At 48.1% G+C, this 19,137-nt stretch overlaps 1 protein-coding gene across 1 annotated transcript in view; it reads left to right on the forward strand.

The window, feature by feature from the left end:
- Nucleotides 1-19,137, forward strand: part of LOC147734766 (uncharacterized) — a 225,695-nt gene that overhangs the window by 48,336 nt on the left and 158,222 nt on the right. The window contains exon 5 of the mRNA XM_086953045.1: nt 12,443-12,620. Within this exon, the coding sequence (XP_086809171.1) occupies nt 12,443-12,620 (178 nt within the window). The remainder of the gene's footprint in view (nt 1-12,442; nt 12,621-19,137) is intronic.

The raw sequence follows: 19,137 nt of genomic DNA on the forward strand, positions 1-19,137 counted from the left end.
TGAGAAGCGTGTTAAGAGTGCGGAAGACTCGCGTTGGGAGCAGACACAGCAAGTTCTGGAGGACATCTAACGTCCTAGGCAGCATCACCATCTTGGCGACGGCCAGTCGTCCCATTAATGAGAGAGGTAGAGAACTCCAGAAAGACACTGACTGTTGGAGGGACGCGAGTATACGATCCACATTCTCGTGCGTCCGTCGGAGCCACCCGTATGCCGAGATAACCGAACCCTTCCCATTCCCGACGCAGCCCGAGGTCAGGCAGGTCTCCCAAAGTCACAGAATCCAGCCCCGCCAGAGGGAAGATCAGGGACTTATTGCGGTTGAGTCGTAACTCCAACACCTCCCCAAACCGGTCCAAATGATGCAGCAGCAGCGGCACTACGTCCCGGGGGGAGGAGGGTGGGCGGTCAAATAGAACAAAGCGTCATCCGTGTATAGGGAAATTACATTGCACGTGTCCCCCGCTCTGACACCCTACGGCTTCATGTCCGTGCGGACCTAAACAGCGAGGGGCTCTATGGCCAGGGCAAACCGTAGCGGCCGGAGGGGGCACCCCTGGTGCGTACCCCGTCCCAGCCGCCACTCCTCGGACCTTGCGCCCCCAAGCCTCACCCTGGCCCGTTGAGCTGTATACAAGATGCAAATCCAGCGACAAAAATTGGGGCCTAGCCCCATGACACAGAGGACCTCGAGAAGATAACCCCAGTCAACTGTATCAAACGCCTTGGCAAGGTCAGTAGATATCAATACCATCTCCGCTACCTGCCCACATATCTCGTGCATAATATGGTTCAACCGTCGCAGATTCATGGCCGTATTACCTCCTGGTATGAAGCCGCACTGGTCCTGGTGGACCAAGTGAGTCATGTGCAGTGCTAAGCTCATGGCCAGGAGCTTGCCCAAGATCTTAACGTCTGTATTGATCATCGTGAACGGACGATACGAGGAAGGATCTTGTGCGACGCTGCCTATATTGTGTGGGAGTATATTTATCTAGTCTACCTAGAATGTCGTGGATGCAAGTCTGAGTGTCATACTCCCTCTCTCTCGTGACCGCGTCGTGAGCCTCAGAGGTCTGTAATTCCACAAGGCGGCTTTCCGCCTCCTGCAGCTCTTGTTGCAGCTGTTTCTGCACCCAATAGGTTAGGCTCATTCACGCCCCCCCGTACCACCGCCATTAGGGCGTCCCATTTTGTGGCCAGTGAGATATCTCTCCCTCCCCAGTTAAGGCCTACATAGGCAGCGATGGCAGTTTCTATGTGGTGCTTCTCCACCTGATCCTCAAGGATCTCCGCTGGTAACCTCCGGGGGCGACACATCGTGGCCCCCCACTGCACCACACAGGCCACAGGGGAGTGATTAGAGAGGAATCGCGCCTGATGGGTAACCTCAAGGGACATGGTGGCATCGGGGTTTGCAACTAAGACCCTGTCCAGACGACTATATGTATTTTGAGTGGAGGAAAAACAGGTTTATACCTTCTGAGTCGGGTGTCTCTGGCACCAGAGATCCTGGGCTCCTATATTGCCCATGACCTTCCAGAGTTTCGCTGTCATACGCAACTTCGTGCCTGCGCGGGGAGGAAATCTGTCAAGGTTGGGGTCTAGGACGCAGTTAAAGTCCCCAAACCAGAATGGCGGAACCTCCAGTTCCGGAACCAGCACCTCCTGTATGGTCTGAAAAAAGTCTGCGTCATCAGTATTCGGGTTCATAGGTGTTCAGTATGACGATATCCCTGCCATCTAGTTTAGCTCTAAGGAGCAGGAACTTCCCATGGATGTCAGCCACCACATACTGGACAGCAAACGGGACTCCGGGGCAACCTACACTAAGACTCCCCTAGCATATGTGGAAAATGAAGAGTTGAAAACATGACGCCACCACTTTTTCCCCAATTTCTGAGCGCCGTCATCCATGAGGTGAGTTTCCTGGAGGCAAGCTATCAAGACTGTGTGCCTGCGAAGGGAGGACAGCATCCTATATCTCTTGGTACACGTACCCAGCCCTCTCACATTCCAACTTGGGAATCTATGCCCCAGGTAGGGTGAAGTAACCAATCATACCGCGGCCCACTCCCCATGTGGCCACCCCAGTCCTGTGCCCGAAATGCAGTACACACGATGCCTGAATGAAACAAACAATCCCCCCATAAACATCCTCCCCCCTCCCATGAGCAATATACTGACAACAACAAAACATGTAGAAATGCCCTTCCCATGCTGGTGCCAGGACGTGCACAGCCAGCCCATAGGCCCAACCGGGGCAAAATACCCAACAAGTAGAGAAGAGAACCCCCCCCCCAAATCCAGCACCAGCCGCCCCAAGTCATTACGCAGAGTCTCGGGCCAACAGAGTAGGGATCCGGGGAGCCACCATCCCCATCCCTCCAGGCCTAGTGGTCAACTCAATGCAGACTCCTCAGCGCGTATCTCGTTGTCCTAAACAGCCCTGGGGTATGTGCCCCAATCCCCTAGAGTAGTACAGTAGTGATCAACCAACCCCTACTTGGGATCCCAGCATCCCAGCTCCCCATTCGTTAACCCCCCACTATCTATGTGCGAAGATTCAACTAGCCGGGGCCCCACCAAGGAGACAATCCCCAGCCCTTAGGTGGTAGACCTCACTCCACCATAACAGTTGAGCAAAGAAACAATAAAAGGATATCATCCTCAATGCAAGACAGCGTCCGTAGTTGGTTGCAGGGTTTCCGACACCAATTCCCCGTCCTGAGGCGCCGCCACCGAAAGCACGGGGGTTTAGCCGTCTCCGAAGGCTCCATGCGAAGGGCGCCGTTGTCTCCCACTGTGATTCGCTGTCTCTCTCCCTGGGTGGCATCCACCGATCGGTTCCTGCATCTGTTGCCTCTCCTTCTCGGCGGTCTGGAGCCCCAAGCACTCCGGGCTCCCCCATCACCCCGGATCTCAAGCCACTCCCTTACCTCCTCCGGGATATCAAAGAAGTGCGCCTTTTCCTGGAATATGACCTTGAGCTTGGCAGGGTAGAGTAACATGTACTGCATGTGGAGGTCCCAGAGTTTCTGCTTGACAGCAAGGAAGGATTTCCTCTTCTCCTGCACCTGGCGGGTGTAGTCTGGATAGATAGAGATCTTAGCGTTGTCCAGGGTGAGTTTCGCCGTTTCTCTGGCCGCTTTCAGGTTACAGTCTCGATCACGATAGTTCAGGATTTTAGCAATTAGGGCTCTCTGAGGAGCGCCCGGCGGGCCAGTGCCATATGTGCTCACTTCACCACAAATAAAGGTTGGTGAAACAAGAAACAACTGGTAAAGGTGACAACTGAGCAAGCTAGTATTATGCGGCACAGAAAGAGGTGTGAGGATGATTATGATTGGCCACATTGGACACAGCCAGGGGTGGTAAGAGAGGCTGTGACTAGTCCTAGCGAAGAGATCATGCCTGCTGTGGTTGCTGCGGAACCCGGACTGGGACCGGTCGAGGATGCTGTTCTCCTCGAGGAAGATGGTCAGTTGTTTGTTGACGGCTTTTTCGATGACCTTCGCTGGGAACGGGAGCAGGGAGATGGGTCGGAAGTTCTTGAGGTCCTTGGGGTCCACCTTGGGTTTCTTGAGTAAGGCATTGATCTCTGCGTGCTTCCAGCTCTCCGGGAAGGTCGCTGTCTCGAAGCAGATGATGATGGTTTTCTGTAGATGGTGTTCTATGGTGCTGCTGACTTTGTTGCAGATGAAACAATAAAGGAGTACTGCATCAACGCTGCATGTGCCAACTGCATCGGAGCTGGTACAATATGGCATGACACACTGTGGATTCCCTATTCCCAAGATTTCCACTGCATCTAAATTTGATGAAGTGATGGTGCATAGAGTGGGATGGTGGGTCATACATGTTTCAATGAAAAACAAACATCTAGGACGATGTGGCGTGATCCCTCATAATCCCTGTAGGAAGCTGGGTTTCTGTTGCAGTAAACCCTAACTTTTTGCCAGACTACTGATGCACTTTGACTTGATGTGCCCTGGGTCCCTGCCAATCAGGTTTCCAGGACCTGTGTTTCCCCAAAACTGTACCTTGTACTCCCCAGTTGGCCACATGTCATTCCCTTGTAAAAGATTCCATGGGTATCAAGGGCACTGTGGCCAGGGAAGGCCTCTAAGGGCTGCAACACTTATCTTATTGTGCCACCCTTGGAGGCCCTGTCTCTTTACACACACACTGCCATTGCAGGCTGCCTGTTTTGGTGCAGAACAAAGTGAATAGTCGTCATGGCACACATCCCTGTGTGCCATGCCTACAACCCACTGCCCTGGCATAGACCAGTCTCCCCTCTAGCTGGGTTCACTATACAAGTGGTGAGGGTACAGGTGCATGAGACCTGTACCCCTACAGTGTCTAAGTCAATTCTTAGACATTGTAAGTGCAGTGCTGCTATTAAGAGTATATGGTGCTGGGAGTTTGTCATTACGAACTCCACAGTACCATAATGGCTGGACTGAAACTCAGCACATTAAACCCACACTGATGCCAGTATGGGATTTAATGAAAAATGCATTAAGAGGGCATCTTAGAGGGCCCCCTGAAAAACGACCAGCCTCTGGTGGGTTCCCTGACTGATACGCACCAGCCTGCTACCACAAGACATGTTTCTGGACCCCTGGGGTGGGAACCTTCACTCTCCGAGCCCAGAAACAAAGCCTTTCCTGGGAGGAGGTTGTCACACCTACCGCAGGCCATGAAGAGCCATCTGTGGCAGGGGAGCTTCAAAGGCCTTGCAGCCTTTTTTAATGCAACCTCCAGACTCTCCTGCTATCAGGAGCAGGCCCCCTTCCTGTCTCCCCTCCTTTTCGGCAGGAAGACAGGTGGGAAAAATTAGCCAGCCCAGAAGGTGTACCCACCTTCACCAACCCCACCCCTCATGCGAGGGAGGCAAGGTGAAGCCCACACTCAGTGTCCGCCATCTTGCAGATGGCAGGCACTCCCCAATCAGGATTAGGGATTGTGCTCACTCCCCTACGTGGAGTGAGCACACCAAGGGTGTAGTCACCCTAAGGTCACTAGTCCATTGGCTACTGACCCAGAGACCACTATAATGTCTCCTAAATACAGTATTTAAGGGCCAGCCATCAGACAAGAAACCAGAAGAAGAAAAGAAGAAGGACTGAACAGCCATGCCGAAGCTAACAAGAGGATGACGCCTATTGACTTGGCCCCAGCCCTACCGGCCTGTCCCCACCTCGAACCTGTAGAAGCAATACCCCGGTGTGTCCTGCAGCCAGCAGCCTCAAGAGCCCCGAGGACCGGCCCTGCCTTCAAAAGAAAAGACTCAGCCTCCTGTGAACACCGGACTTGTTCACCAACAGACTCCAGCTCCTGCAGGATCCGCGAGTCTGCACCACTCTGCACCCGATGCCCACGGCCCGAGTTTGAGTGGCCCAACACCAAGACAAGGTCTCCCCAGCGATCCTGACCCGAGATCCGGTGACCCCTGACCTGCCTCAAGCCTCCAGCCAATGCCTGCAGCCTCAAACAGGAAGGTCCCCCCGGCCGCGACCAGGAGCTGGTAAGAAGATCCGACCCTAAAAGGCACCCCTGCACCTGACACTCCACGGCCTTGGGTAGCCCAATCGACAGTGCCTAACCAACTTCCAGCATCCCGACTTACCTCTCCAAGTGGTGGTTGCACCCAGAAGACCGTCGTCCCCGAGCCTGAAGTGTTTCAAACTGGAGACTCCCCATTGAAAGCTACAGGGTGCCTGAAACCAAAACAGCCTGCTGCATCCGGCAGCCCCAGTTCTGCTGAGGGTGCACCTTCTATGCTGGCTTTAACCCCCCTTTGCCCTGAACTTAAGTCCAGGAGCTTTGCTCCCATAACCCAGTGGCCTGCTCGTCAGCAGCCACCAACCGGAGGTGCCCTAACCCCCATTGGATAACATTGGGCCTCAGCACTCTGCAACCAGCTGCCCTAGTGCTGTTGAGGGTGTAACAAGAGTGCATCCTTGACCCTGGGGGACCCCTGAGTCTAACCCCAGAAATCTTACTCCCTCAGCCGAATACTTACCTTTGAAGTGCTAACCCTATTTTCCTCCATAGGATAACATTGATTGTTTTTCTGTGAAATGTTTCCAAGTGTGGAGTTCAAAAATCTAAGAAACCCTTTAAAACTGTAACTAAATAGCAAAAACGCTTTTACTTACCTGTTTACAGGCAATGTCCCAGTGCAGTATCCAGGTATACTGCACTGTGTAAGAAAAGTAATCACATCCTCCTTCTCAGGCAGCCTCATCTACAGGCCTCCAGGGACTTGTACGTCTTTTGTAGAGTCCATCCCTGATCTCCTTGCCAAACTGAGCATAGGGAAAAGTGCTTTCACCTCACTAGGTGATTTCAACATCCATGTGAATGACACTAACAACCCACCAGCCAAGTGACTCTTGGCCGACCTTGAGGCCTTGCAACTTACGCAACGGATGGGCTCAGCGACTCATGAAAAAGGGCCCCATCTTTTCTAATGATCCCAAACTGCAGACCCTCACTCCTATCCAGATTCCCTGGTCAGACCACTTTTTCATTCCCATTTTGTATCAAAAGGCCCCACCACACATGCCTTTAGGGGGCTGCTCAGCCCTAGGACGTAAGTGGCCAAGGCTTGCCCCTGATTTCTGGACCACAGATTTGGAGGCAACCATCCCACCAGACACTTTAGATCTCGATGAGGCATATAAGTGGTGGTCAGACTGGATTACCAGATCTGTGGATAGAAATTTTCAGAAGCCCAGACTGATAAAGCAGGGAAACCTTAATAGAGCTACCTGGTTGAGCCCCCAGCTAGTAGCCCAAAAAAAACACTGTAAAACTCTAGAGAGGAGCTGAAGGAAAGCTTATGCCCCAGGTATTAAATATGCATATAAAGCTGCTATCCAGCAACATCACAAGGACATCAGGAAAGCACAGGCACAGGCAGCCTTCTTTGCAGAAAGAATTGAGAGGTCCTCCAATTCTTCCACTGAACTGTTCAAAACCGTAAATCCATTACTATGATTGTACCAGGTGCACACATCTCCCAACCTCAAAGGAGAGATGTAACGATTTAGCCACCTTTTTTAAGAGTAAAGTTGAAAGCATTTACAACTCACTTCACTCAATCACAGGCAAGATCTTTGAAGAGACAAAGGACTTTACAGACAAGACCCCGCATCCATGGGAAACTATCGGCCAATCTCATTGCTACCCATTCTGGGAAAGATTGCTGAGAAACATGTTAACAGTTCAATCACGTAATTCCTTGAGGATAATGGTATCCTGCACCGAGTCGGCCCTACTAGGGGTCACAGAAAAAACTAAAAGCCATACTCGATCAAGGAAGAGCAGCCACAATTTTGCTCTTAGACCTAAGCATGGCTTTTGACAGGGTAGACCATGAGATTCTTATCCACAGACTCAAAGAGATTGGGATAAGAGCCACTGCCAACCTATGGGTGGCATCGTTCCTGAGCAAAAAGATCCTTCCAATGTATGGAAGCAGGCATCCTGTCTGATATCTTCATGGCCCCATGCAGAATACCTCAGGGCTCGTCCGTGAACCCAACTCTTTTTAAAATTTACTTAAGCCTGGTGCAGGAATACAGACTGACCATTGTTTCATACGCAGATGACACCCAATTGGTGGTCTCTGTGGCAGAAACACCCAATTCCAACCATCTGCAACTAGTTCCATGTTTGGAAAAAATAGGAGCCTGGAAGGCCAACTTTAGCCTTAAATTAAATGGGGACAAAGCAAAGCTCAAGTTCCTATGCAAAACCTAACCATGCAAATACTGGCCCATAAACTCCCGGGGATCTGCTCCAGCATCCTCCGGATGATCCAAAAAATCTTGAGCTTAATTCCAGAAAAATCGAGAAAAACGGTGGTACAGGCTCTGGTAGTCTCGCAATTAGACTACGGCAACTGTTTGTACCTCGGCTCCCCAAAATATGTCACAGACAGGTTGCAGGTAGTGCAGAACACCGCAGCCAGACTGCTTCTCAAGATCCCCAGACATCAATCAGTTCGATCATCTCTGAAGAAGCTTCACTGGTTGCCAGTCTAGGCCAGGGTTACATTCAAGGCCCTCTGCTTAGCCCACATGGCCATGCATGGGAGAGGCCCTACTATGCTACAAGCCTTGGTCTCCCAGTACTCCCCCCACAGATGCCTTAGGTTAGGAGCTTGCTTCCTGATGAATACACTGAAAATTAAGAAAGCAAGCTGGGGTGGAAGATCCTTTTCACACCTAGCCCCCGAACTCTGGAATAGCCTGGATCTAGAACTAAGGCTAACCAAGATGAACAGTGTTTCATAAAAAAAACTTGGCTGTTCCCCTAAGACCGAACATGTTGTTTGCTCCTCTCGGCAGTGCTGGGATGCCTGTGGATAGCCATGCACGTTATAAATCCCTTAAACTTACTAAAAAGCCTATACAAAGTATATGTACAGTATATCAAAAGCATTGCGTTACTAGTAGCTTCACTGTATTTAAATCAAAGGGCATACACAATTGCAATTCAAACTGTTTACAAACTGCATTACTACTGTAAAGTTTGTATTGCTTACCTGTGCCAGGCTTGCTTGGTTCTAGAAAATAAAATGACTAAAATATTATTTTTATACAAACCAATCGGTCTGAAGTTCAGTCTTTGAGTGTGTGGATATCATTTGCTGATTGAGTGTATACAACAAATGCTTAACATTATCCTCTGATACAGCCTCACTGCTCGACCACACAACCACAAATAGTGAGTAAGGTGCAATCTACCTTTACCTCTGCCTACCTTTGGGGTTCCACTGGACTCTGAGCACACTATACCTCATTTAGGTGTAGTATATACAGAGCCAGCTTCCTAAAATACCCTCAGCAGAGAGCATGTTATGTATTGTTTTGACCAATGCTGCCTTTTTCTAAAAGTTGCTGTCCCTCCCTCTCACTGGGCAATGATAGCTGTTGGTGGGGGTCTATGCTGCATTATGCTGGTTTATGTAGTGCATGAATATGGTGCATTGTAGTTCACGCATGAGTATGTGCTTCCCGGTAGATGCACAGTATAGTGATTCTGCGGGTGGTAGACCAGCTGCTGAAGTCAATCTCACTATACTGCATGTGTGCCTTAAGAATGAATGACTTTACTGCCCATCTGCACAATCTGTGCGTACAAGCATGGGAACTGGAATGGTTTGCCATTGGTGCTGTGGAACAGGCATCAGCCAGGGAGAGTAACTGCAACAAATCGCTGTGGAGCTGATCAGGTGAGGCCAGTGGCTGAGTCTTGGAGCAGAAGATGAGTATCTGCAAAACCTCAGACAATTTTAGTCTCACACTAACAACAACACTCCCTGAGGAGCTTTCAGACACAACTGACACCACTTTCATCCACCACATCCACTCCCCTCATAGACTAGGAGTCCCACACTACTAGAAACTCTCTCACACCCCTCATAGAATGGCATTAACACAATGCCAAACACACTCAACATATCTCTGACTAGCAGCCACACATGTTATGTTATGTTATGTTAGGAGGTTCTTTTAAAGCGCACTGACACCGTGAGTTTCCTGGCGCTGATTGGGATTCAGTGAGATAGCAGATAGAGATTAACCAGATTGGGGGAAGAGCCAAGTTTTGAGAGATTTGCGGAAAAGGATGAGTGAGTTGACAGATTTGAGAGAGGGGGGAAGAGAGTTCCAAAGTGTAGGAGCAAGATGTGAAAAACTCCGACCTCCAACCCTCGCGAGTTTGAAGGAGGGGGTGGCAAGGAGATGAAGATGGGAGGATCTAAGATTGCGAGGGGGGCAGTACGGAGTGATAAGGGATTTCAGGAACCTAGGGGAGGGGCCAGTCAGGGATTTGAATACTGTGCAGCCAATCTTAAAGGCTGCCCTGAGATTGACTGGGAGCCAATGCAGTTTGGCAAGGAGAGGCTTGGCCGACTGCCATTTTGGAATCCTGAAGACCAGTCGCGCTGCTTGGTTCTGAGCGATCTGCAGCCTTTAGAGCAAGGTTTTGGGCAGACCATGATATAAGGAATTTGAGAAGTCCAAGCGGGAGAGGACAAGGCCAGGATGACTTGGAGCAAAACTTCGGGGGACAGGAGATAAGCGACCTTCCTGATCCTGCGGAGCTGGTGCATACAGGAGGAGACCACCGCCCCCACCTGGGCTTTGAGTGATAGTTCGGAGTCGATGATAACTCCCAGACTCTTTACGGATGTCACAGGGGCGGGGGGAGGGCCAAGCCCTGTGGGCCAGAAGTGTGGACCCCAATGGATGAAGCTCTTGCCTGGAAGAAGGAGCTCCGTCTTTCCAGGGTTCAATTTGAGCTGGTTTTGGCTCATCCAGAGGAGAATGTGAGACATGACAGCGTGAAAGTTAGAGACAGCGGAGGGGGTAGAGAGAGGGAAGATGAGTTGTAGGTCGTCAGCGTAGTTGAAGACGGTGACGTCCCACTGCCTCAGAGAAAGGAGGAGGGGGCGAAGATAAAGATTGAAAAGAAGGGGGGACGAAGAGGAACCTTGGGGGACACCACAGGAGGAAGGTACTTTGGGTCCACGAAAGGTGCCCAAACTGACCGACTGAGACCTGCCGGACAGAAAGGAATGGACCCAGGCCAGCGCCGGACCCTGGAGGCCGGCTTGTTCGACACGGCGGATGAGAATGTTGTGATCCACCGTGTCGAACGCAGCCGACAGATCTAGCAATACCAGGGCCTGGGGGGTGCCCTTGTCGGCATTGCCTCTCAGAGTGTCGAGCACGGCCAAGATGACTGCCTCCATGGAGTGGCCGGGTCTGAAGCCGGCCTGATTGGCCTCCAGGAAGTTCGAGCTTTCGACAAACTGTGAGAGGCTGGCAGTGACATGGGCTTCCAGAATTTTGGAGAGGTAGGGGAGAAGGGAAATGGGTCGGTAGTTAGCTGGGACCGAAGGATCAGCCCCAGGCTTCTTCAGAAGAGGCACAAGAACGGCCTCCTTGAAAGAGCCAGGCACCGTACCCGAGGAGAGAGAGGAATTCAGCAGAGGGAGGATACATTCGGGGAGGGTCAAGCAGATGTTTCGTAAAATGGAGGGGGGACAACAATCATCCGGGGAACCAGACTTGACCCGGGTGACTAGTTTCGCTAGGGTGGCGGAGTCAAGGGTAGGGAAGTGTGAGAGTGAGGAAGTATTGTAGGGGACAGGAGTGGTATCAGCGTCAGGAAGGGAGGCAGTGATGGAGTCCTTGATCATAACAATTTTGTCCACAAAGAAAGAACTGAGGGCGTTACAAGATTCCTGAGTGGGGGCCTGGGTGGGAAGAGTCCTGGTGTCAGTGGTGAGTTCCCCAATGACTTTAAAGATCTCCTTTGATTTAATAGGTGCGGAGAGGATTCTTTCAGTGATGTGTGCAGATTTGGCCGCAATGATAGCTTTCTTGTATTTATTACGCGCGGCCAGGTAGATGTCCCTACTCGTGGTACAATAGTCTCTTCTCCACCTGCGCTCGAGTTGGCGAAGTTCAAGGTGTTGCTGTTTTAAGCTAGAATTGTACCACTTGTGGGAATGACTGTACCGGGACCGAGGGAATTTAGTTAGAGGGGCCAGGGTATCGCTGGCCGATACCAGCCAGTGGGAAATGTCATTGGCCAGCTCGCCAGTGCTGAGGTCATGCGTGAGGGGAGGACGCGATTTTGAAAGGAGGTCAAGAAAGCCCTGGGTGTCTACAGCCCTCCATTTTCGCGCCATGCCGCCCTCTGAGGGAGGAACCCTGATATGGCCAGTGATGGTGAGGGTGGCCTCGACCAAAAAGTGGTCGGACCAGATGCAGGGAGTGATCACCGGGTGAGAGAGCTTGACCCCGTGGGTCCAGATGTGATCAAGAATGTGACCTCCTGTATGTGTGGGGGCGTCTATATGTTGTTTTAAGTTGAGTTAAGCTGACACATTGTCAGAAGTAGTCTCATATTCTTCCCAAACTTGCAGAAAACTCAATTCTCTGGTTGATATCTGAAAGAGCCTTTCCATTGATTGATGTGGTGATTTGTAGTGTTATGGATGGGCAAGTGATTGAGAGCTTGGACGGATGATTAGTGACTACATTGTTGGAAGCATCCAGGCGCTTTCACTTGTAAGCCAGACCTATTGATTTTCCCAGAGCTTGTTTATGTTGTAATTAGGGTTTCATTTTTAAAATGCATTTTTAAATAATTGTCTGGTTTCTCTTTTAGCACAGTAGGCTCACTGTTTATGGGCTGTTTCACCTATTTCTCTTCTCTCATTTATAACAACAGCAAAAATCTGTAGATGGAGCAAGTGCACTCTTCTTTTACAATGTCAATTGCTCTTGTAGTTAATATACATTCTCACAGATAAATGTGAATTTTCCTCTTCTATTTCCTATTTATCATTTTTTTTATTCTCATTGAATGGATTATGACATCTTACTTTCATCTTGTGTCACAACAGCATTCCTCTCTGTGGTTTGCCTATTTCCCATAATGCTCCACTGGCAGATGCTCTAATGAAGAGAGACTTCTTGAGTGTGCCCACTGAGACTCTGAGGTTGTTGAGGGGAGCACGGGTTCTGGCAAGAAGAGCGACTGATGGCTACTATTACCTGGGTCACATAGCCCAGGAAGTGGAGGTAAGTCTTTGTCTGAATATCATTATCAACTTTCCCCTGCCTCTGCTTTGAGGAAAAATCCTGCTGTATGTTGCTCATGTTGATCATGTGATATTGTTGGCCATATGTGTTGATATTGAAAACTCACTTTTGTAGTCATACATTTATGTTGAACCTTGATCCAGACAAGAATGTGTGATTTGTGGTAGCACACTATATGATATTGACGGGTGGTGGCTGAATAGCTAGCGTAGGTCGCTAGCACGTTATTCACTTCACAATGTTGTAAGTGAGCACTTTCTCGGCACCTGCTTGTTATTGATTGCTGTACCCTCTGGGTGAACGTTGTTGGTGCTCTTCAAGCTGTATAGTGCCTAGCACTGTCATTGATGATCAAGTATAGTTTGGAAGTGATGTCTTCATGCGGTAAGTTAGTGCACTGGGTTATCTGCCGCCTGCAGTTTACTAAAGTGATGCCACTATCATCAGTGTTGTGGCTCCTCAGTTATATGATAAGGGTTGTAGACAATAAAGGTGCAATTGTACCATCCAGTAGCCGCATTGTGGGCTTATGTTTTGCTATATTTGAGTTTGGTAGAACCTTTGTAAGGGCAGAGTCACTTTAATGTAGCATCGACTCATGGTAAGAAGTCAAATGTTCTGGGTGGTGTGCAACTGCACACACTGGGAGAGGGAGAAAGTGCTCTCTTTTCTCTTGTGCATCTTCTCCCTCAAGACTATTGTATATGAAACATTATTTCTTTCCAAATTTTGTACAAACTCTGCTCATGTGGTTTGTCTACAAATCCAGATTTAAACATCCCAGACTTCAATGCTAAACTTCCACTATTGTAGCTTCCTATGCTGGGCTCACCCGCACCTTTACATCTGACTCCTACTAACTGAGTTTTGCCATTTTGTTTTTATTATTTCCTGACATGATTTCCGACATTGAAACAGGGATAGTACTTATAATACTCTCTTTAAGATGATTGAGAATATTACCAATTGCAACCAACTACTAAACACATTTGAAGATCAGTGAATCAGGAAGATGTATTAGTATATGTAAAAGTAAATAATAGTGTATACAGTAATCCAGGGAGAGTGGTGGGAAAGAATAACATTGCTATCTATTTATTAACAGCTGATACATGACAAGGTTGATGATCATCCTGGTATCAGAAACATTTATAAAATTAGGCATATATTGTACATCATAGTTATCAAACAGCATCCAGATAAATTATCATTATACACATAATTGAAGATTACTGTCAGACATCATTGTATATTAAATGGTTTATGTAGGGCCCTGAGGTTTGGATCCATTATAGGTGTTCTTCATAGCTGATTACGTAAGTGAGGTCCTTTTGATATCATTGTGTGTACACATATCTTATGGGGCTATTCAGGCAATCTAGTATGAAACTGGCAATCGTGAACATGTATTGGACATCGCTAACTTCAAGACATGGTGGGTTAAATTCCCAAAAAGGAGTCAGTGGTATCTTCTGTTTGATGACAATTACCATAGGTTGTTTCAAACCCAGTATTGAGTATGATATGCAGGCGAGCTTATGCACAATGTTTCTATATAGCTTCGTTTAGCATTAAGCTTGCCATAACAATTCAGGCAGTAGCTGCTGTTGCAAGACCTGCTCCTAACTGAGTCCCCCGAGAACCATGAAGGACACTGCCGGAGACATCACACCCTTACTGGGCTCCAGGCAGTAGCTGGAGGATCAAAAATATCCCCCGATCCCACCCCCACGCTGTAAGGTGAAGAGTGATTTACCTCATTTTCGGAGAGAGGGAGCAGCTCCGATTGCTGGTACAATCTGCCAGCTTGCTTGTGGGAGAGAGTTTGCTTCCGCCAGGCGCTGCCATGTGAACTGGGAGCAGCCCAATTTTGCCAAACAGGATCAGGACATGTAGGCCACCGCAGAGAGGGCTCTCACTGCATTGCTGAACCCTTCCTTACCGCCGGATCTGATAAAACTAGATTTAGGCCTGTGGGGCCCTAGGGACTTGTAAACATACTTTATTTAGATATATAAAACATATCTTTAAAAGATTCTTCCAGCACATTAATACAATCTTGCAACTTAAAAGAGGGACTTGCTGCTGACAGTGCTGTGGCACCGGATGTATGACGTTACAACGCATGCTTTTACCACGCATGCCTTTACAACACAGTTTTTACAACGCATAGTGCTTTGGGGCGCTGGATAGTGAATAGTTTAATTTACTATTCCAACTCCAGTCCCCGTGGATAGTAGGGAAGGTGTTGGATAGTAAATTAAACCTATTCCCTATCCTAGAGCGCCCCCCAGCACAATGCGTTGTAATGGTTTGCGTTGTAAAAGTGGCGTCGTAAAGGCACTGCGTGGTAAAAGTTGCGTTGTAAAGGATGTTTCCCTGTGGCACCACGGACACATTTGACTAATTCTTAAACAGTTAACAGGGAAACTCTTGAGTATGGCCTACTAGTGAGCATTCCTGGATGTGGCCACTAGAGAGTGGTAAGACCTCCTACCACGTCATAAGGAAGAGGATGGAACAAGGATTTGCCTGTCAACTCCTAGAGCCACAACCTCAAGGGGATTGTGTTGTTGCTCATGAAACTCATTATTCGATTGCATGTGTAGAGCTAGGAATAAAATACCTCTTTTCTTATAAAAGAGTTGACTGGACATTTATTTATTGTTAGTACTGTGTGCACTTTGAATTATGAGTTGTGTTCACTCCCCTGGATCTACCATTCCACCCGAGGTAGCATATGACTGATCGACCACAGCTACCACTGAAAGTCAAGTAATAATAATAATAATAAAGCATTTATAAAGCGCATGGCTGCACAACTGTGTATCCCCGCGCTGACTACCGACAGAAACTCCTAACGGACAAACGGAAAGAAAAAGTGCAGAAGAGTATTATTGGGGAAAAAGGTGAGTTTTTATTTTGGCTCTAAAAAGAGTTTCTGAAGGTTCCATTCTCAAATGAACAGGGAGGGCATTCCAGTATTTTACTCCAAGGAAGCGAAAGGAGCGACCACCCATTTTCGCTTTATGGATACGGGGAAGTTTAAATTGTGACATACCCGAGGATCTAAGGTCTCTGGTTGGACGATGGATAGTGAGAAGATTTCTTAGATAGGTAGGCCCTTTGTTGTGGGCAATTTTGTGGGCATAGCAAAGACTTTTAAATCTAATTCTTTCCCTAACCGGGAGCCAGTGCAGTTTGGACAAGGCCGCTTTGGAAGATGTTCTTCTTGGTAGACCCAATACCATGCGGGCGGCAGCATTTTGAATGCATTGAAGCTGGTGCAATTGCTTTTGGTTCAGGCCTAATAGGAGAACGTTTCCGTAGTCCAAGTGGGGTGTTATAAGTGCATGCACAATAGTTTTTCTTGCTTCAGTAGGGATGAGATCGATGATTTTTCGCAAGATTTTTAGCGTGCCCATGCATTTACCTATTATTTTATTGACTTGGGATTTTCCCGAAAGATCCGAGTCAATCATAATCCCTAGGTTTTTGACTTTTTCGACTGGGTGGGGGAAGTCGCCCAGAGTAGTAGGCCACCAAGCCTGGGACCATATTGAATTTTTATTCCCTACCACTAACACCTCCGTTTTATCACCATTTAATCGGAGGCAGTTGTTATCCATCCAAGTGGCGACAGCAGCCATGCAGCTAGAGAAATTGGTGGCAAATTTCTCGCTATCTCAAGTGAGCTTAAACATGAGCTGGGTGTTGTCAGCGTAGCTGACAATGCCCACCCCAAAGTTCTCTACGACTCGAGCCAGGGGCTCCATATAGATGTTGAACAAGGTGGGGCTCAAACTAGAGCCCTGTGGAACCCCATAGCTCACGTCGCGAGAAGATGACATAAAGGGTGGGCAATGTATCTGAAATGATCTTTTGGTGAGGAAAGATTTGAACCAAGCCAGAGCATGATCCTTCACTCCAATGTCCGAAAGTCGGGACAGCAGCGTGTCATGTAGCACAGTATCAAAAGCTGCGCTTAAGTCTAACATGACCAACGCTGCTGTCTCACCCTCGTCCACCATCTTGCGAATACATTCCGTGGAGTATAGAACAGCTGATTCCGTGGAATAGCCAGGTCTAAAACCTGATTGTGTGGGATGAAGTACATTTTCTTCTTCTAAAAAAGCCATTAGTTGTTTGTTGACTATTTTTTCTATAATTTTAGCGCATTGTGGCAAGAGGGAGATAGGCCTGAGATTTTGATATTGGGTAACCGGAATATTAGGTTTTTTTTTTTAGAGGAATGACTTGTGCTGTCTTCCAAGCCTCTGGAACATAGCACTCTTGAAAGGACAGGGTGATCATGTGTCTAATTTGATCAATAAGAACATTGTTCATGATGTCTTTACTTTTTACTAGAGGACACACATCATTAGGGGATCCTGAGTGGATACTGTTAATAATGCTGATCAGATTTTCTTTGTTGGGTGTGGTGAAACAGGTGAGGGTGGTCTTTTGTGTGGGGGGTGATTCTTTTCCTGATATTGAGGGTTTAGGAAAAGTAGCGTGTATTTTCTCAACTTTTTCGACAAAGAAATCAGCTATTTGTTCGCATATGTCATTTGAATATGTGTCCTGCATATCTAGACTGATGGTATCTGTAAGTTCCTTATAGATGCTGAATAGTTCTTTCATGGGGTTGGTTGCCTCTTCAATTCTTGTCTGATAGAAGGTACTTTTTTCCTCTCTTATCATTTTCTGGTATGATTTTAATTCCAGTTTATAGATTTCCTTAAGTTCAGGAGAGTAGTTTTTTCTCCACTTGCGTTCTGCCGCTTTACAGTGAGTTTTAGCGATTTTTAGTTTTTCCGAGTACCAAGGTTCAGACTTGGTTCTCCTGACTGGGGGCTTGGAAGTCCACGGGGCAATTATATCTAGTGCCTTACTCAGCCATAATTCGTCATTATTCCAAGTGGATACCCTGCCGGGGGTATCTCACAAGGGAATACCAGGACGGGTTCCCTAAGCAAGCGCCCTGAGACCTTCGGGTGATTTGTGCGCTATATAAGTCAAATTACATTACATTACATTACATTCTTGTAAGGATTGTCCTGTGGGCGGAGGGTGTTTCTGTAAATTCGCTGGTCAAGCGTTCAGGGGTGTAGTTTTTCCAATTTCGACGTTTAGTATACAATGGTTTGTTGGGAGTCATCTTAGTCTTGTTAGTAGGGATGTTGAAAGTTATTACATGGTGGTCAGACCAGATTATTGGGACCGGGGGGGACATTTCAATACCTTACCAGGTGGCAAAAACAGGGTCGAGAAGGTGGCCCTGTTGATGCGTGGGGGAGGTTGATAGCAATGTTATTCCCAACGCGTGTAATGCAGTCTTAAGTATTTGAGCTTCTTTAGCATTGTTGTCTTCAAGGTGAAGATTCAAATCACCCAAGATCATAAAGTTGTTATGTTTTATGGCTAGTTGAGTAGCTGACTCTATAAGCTGGTTGCAAAAAGGGGTTGCATTGCCAGGGGGGCGATATATAAGGAGACCAGTAACGGTCATCAGCGGAGTCATTTTTATAGAAAAAGTCCCACATTCACTATTAATGATGGCTTTATTAGTGAGCGTACATTCTAATTCCTTTTTGCAAATCAGTGCAATTCCACCGCCGCGTTGTTTGGGTCTGTCGATTCTTAGTAGGCTGTAACTCAAAGGTATTGTCTCTAAGATATCGGGGGATGAGGATTCTTCTAACCATGTTTCTGTGAGAAACAGCACATCATAGTCTTGTTTCTGTAGTAGATCTCGTATTTCCGTTTTATGTTTTACCATGGATCTACAGTTTAGCAGCAGCATTTTTAATTTGGGCAGGGGGGTATTACGGGTCAGAGCAGTGCTAAATGAGTAGTTACATATATTACAATGTGACAGGATCCTATTAGGGTCAATGGAATGCAAACAGGGTTTGTTAGCGATCTTACCCAGTTCTAATAGGGTTGCACTTGGATAGTGGATTCTCAGCTGATCCTCCATCATGTCAGTCACTAGATCTGTATCAGTGAGGCCAATATGTCCTGCCCCGCGCCCCGGTCGTTCGCGGACGGGCGCAGACGGGCAGGACTCTGGCTTGACTCCGGCGCGCGACCGGCGCGCCCGGTGCGCCCGCAATGCGCGTCCGCTGCGCGGAGCCATCTACGTATGCTTTTATGCGCTCGGTAGAGCGACGTGCAGCGCGAGCCCTCAGTAAGATGGCCGCTGCCTGACTCTCGTTCTGCCTAGTCCCGAGTGATGACGGTCATAGGATCGACCGCACCCCCAGGGCAGGCAAGTGTAAATTATCCCGGTAATTTTCACCAGCAATAATATTGTTTTGCCTTGATCAGTGCTAAGGTGTCTATTTGCACTATTAAAGCTCAGTGCAGGGGGGAGGGAAAGGACACACGGGGAATAGTAAAATTCGAAAGAGCAAAGGTTTTAAAAATCCTCCCGGCTCAAGCCTCAGGAGTTAAGTGTAAGCAGGAGGAGGAGGAGGAGGAGTACAGGAGG

Source organism: Lissotriton vulgaris, chromosome 1_2 (genome assembly GCF_964263255.1).
Source record: "Lissotriton vulgaris chromosome 1_2, aLisVul1.2, whole genome shotgun sequence".
Taxonomy (NCBI): Eukaryota; Metazoa; Chordata; class Amphibia; order Caudata; family Salamandridae; genus Lissotriton; species Lissotriton vulgaris.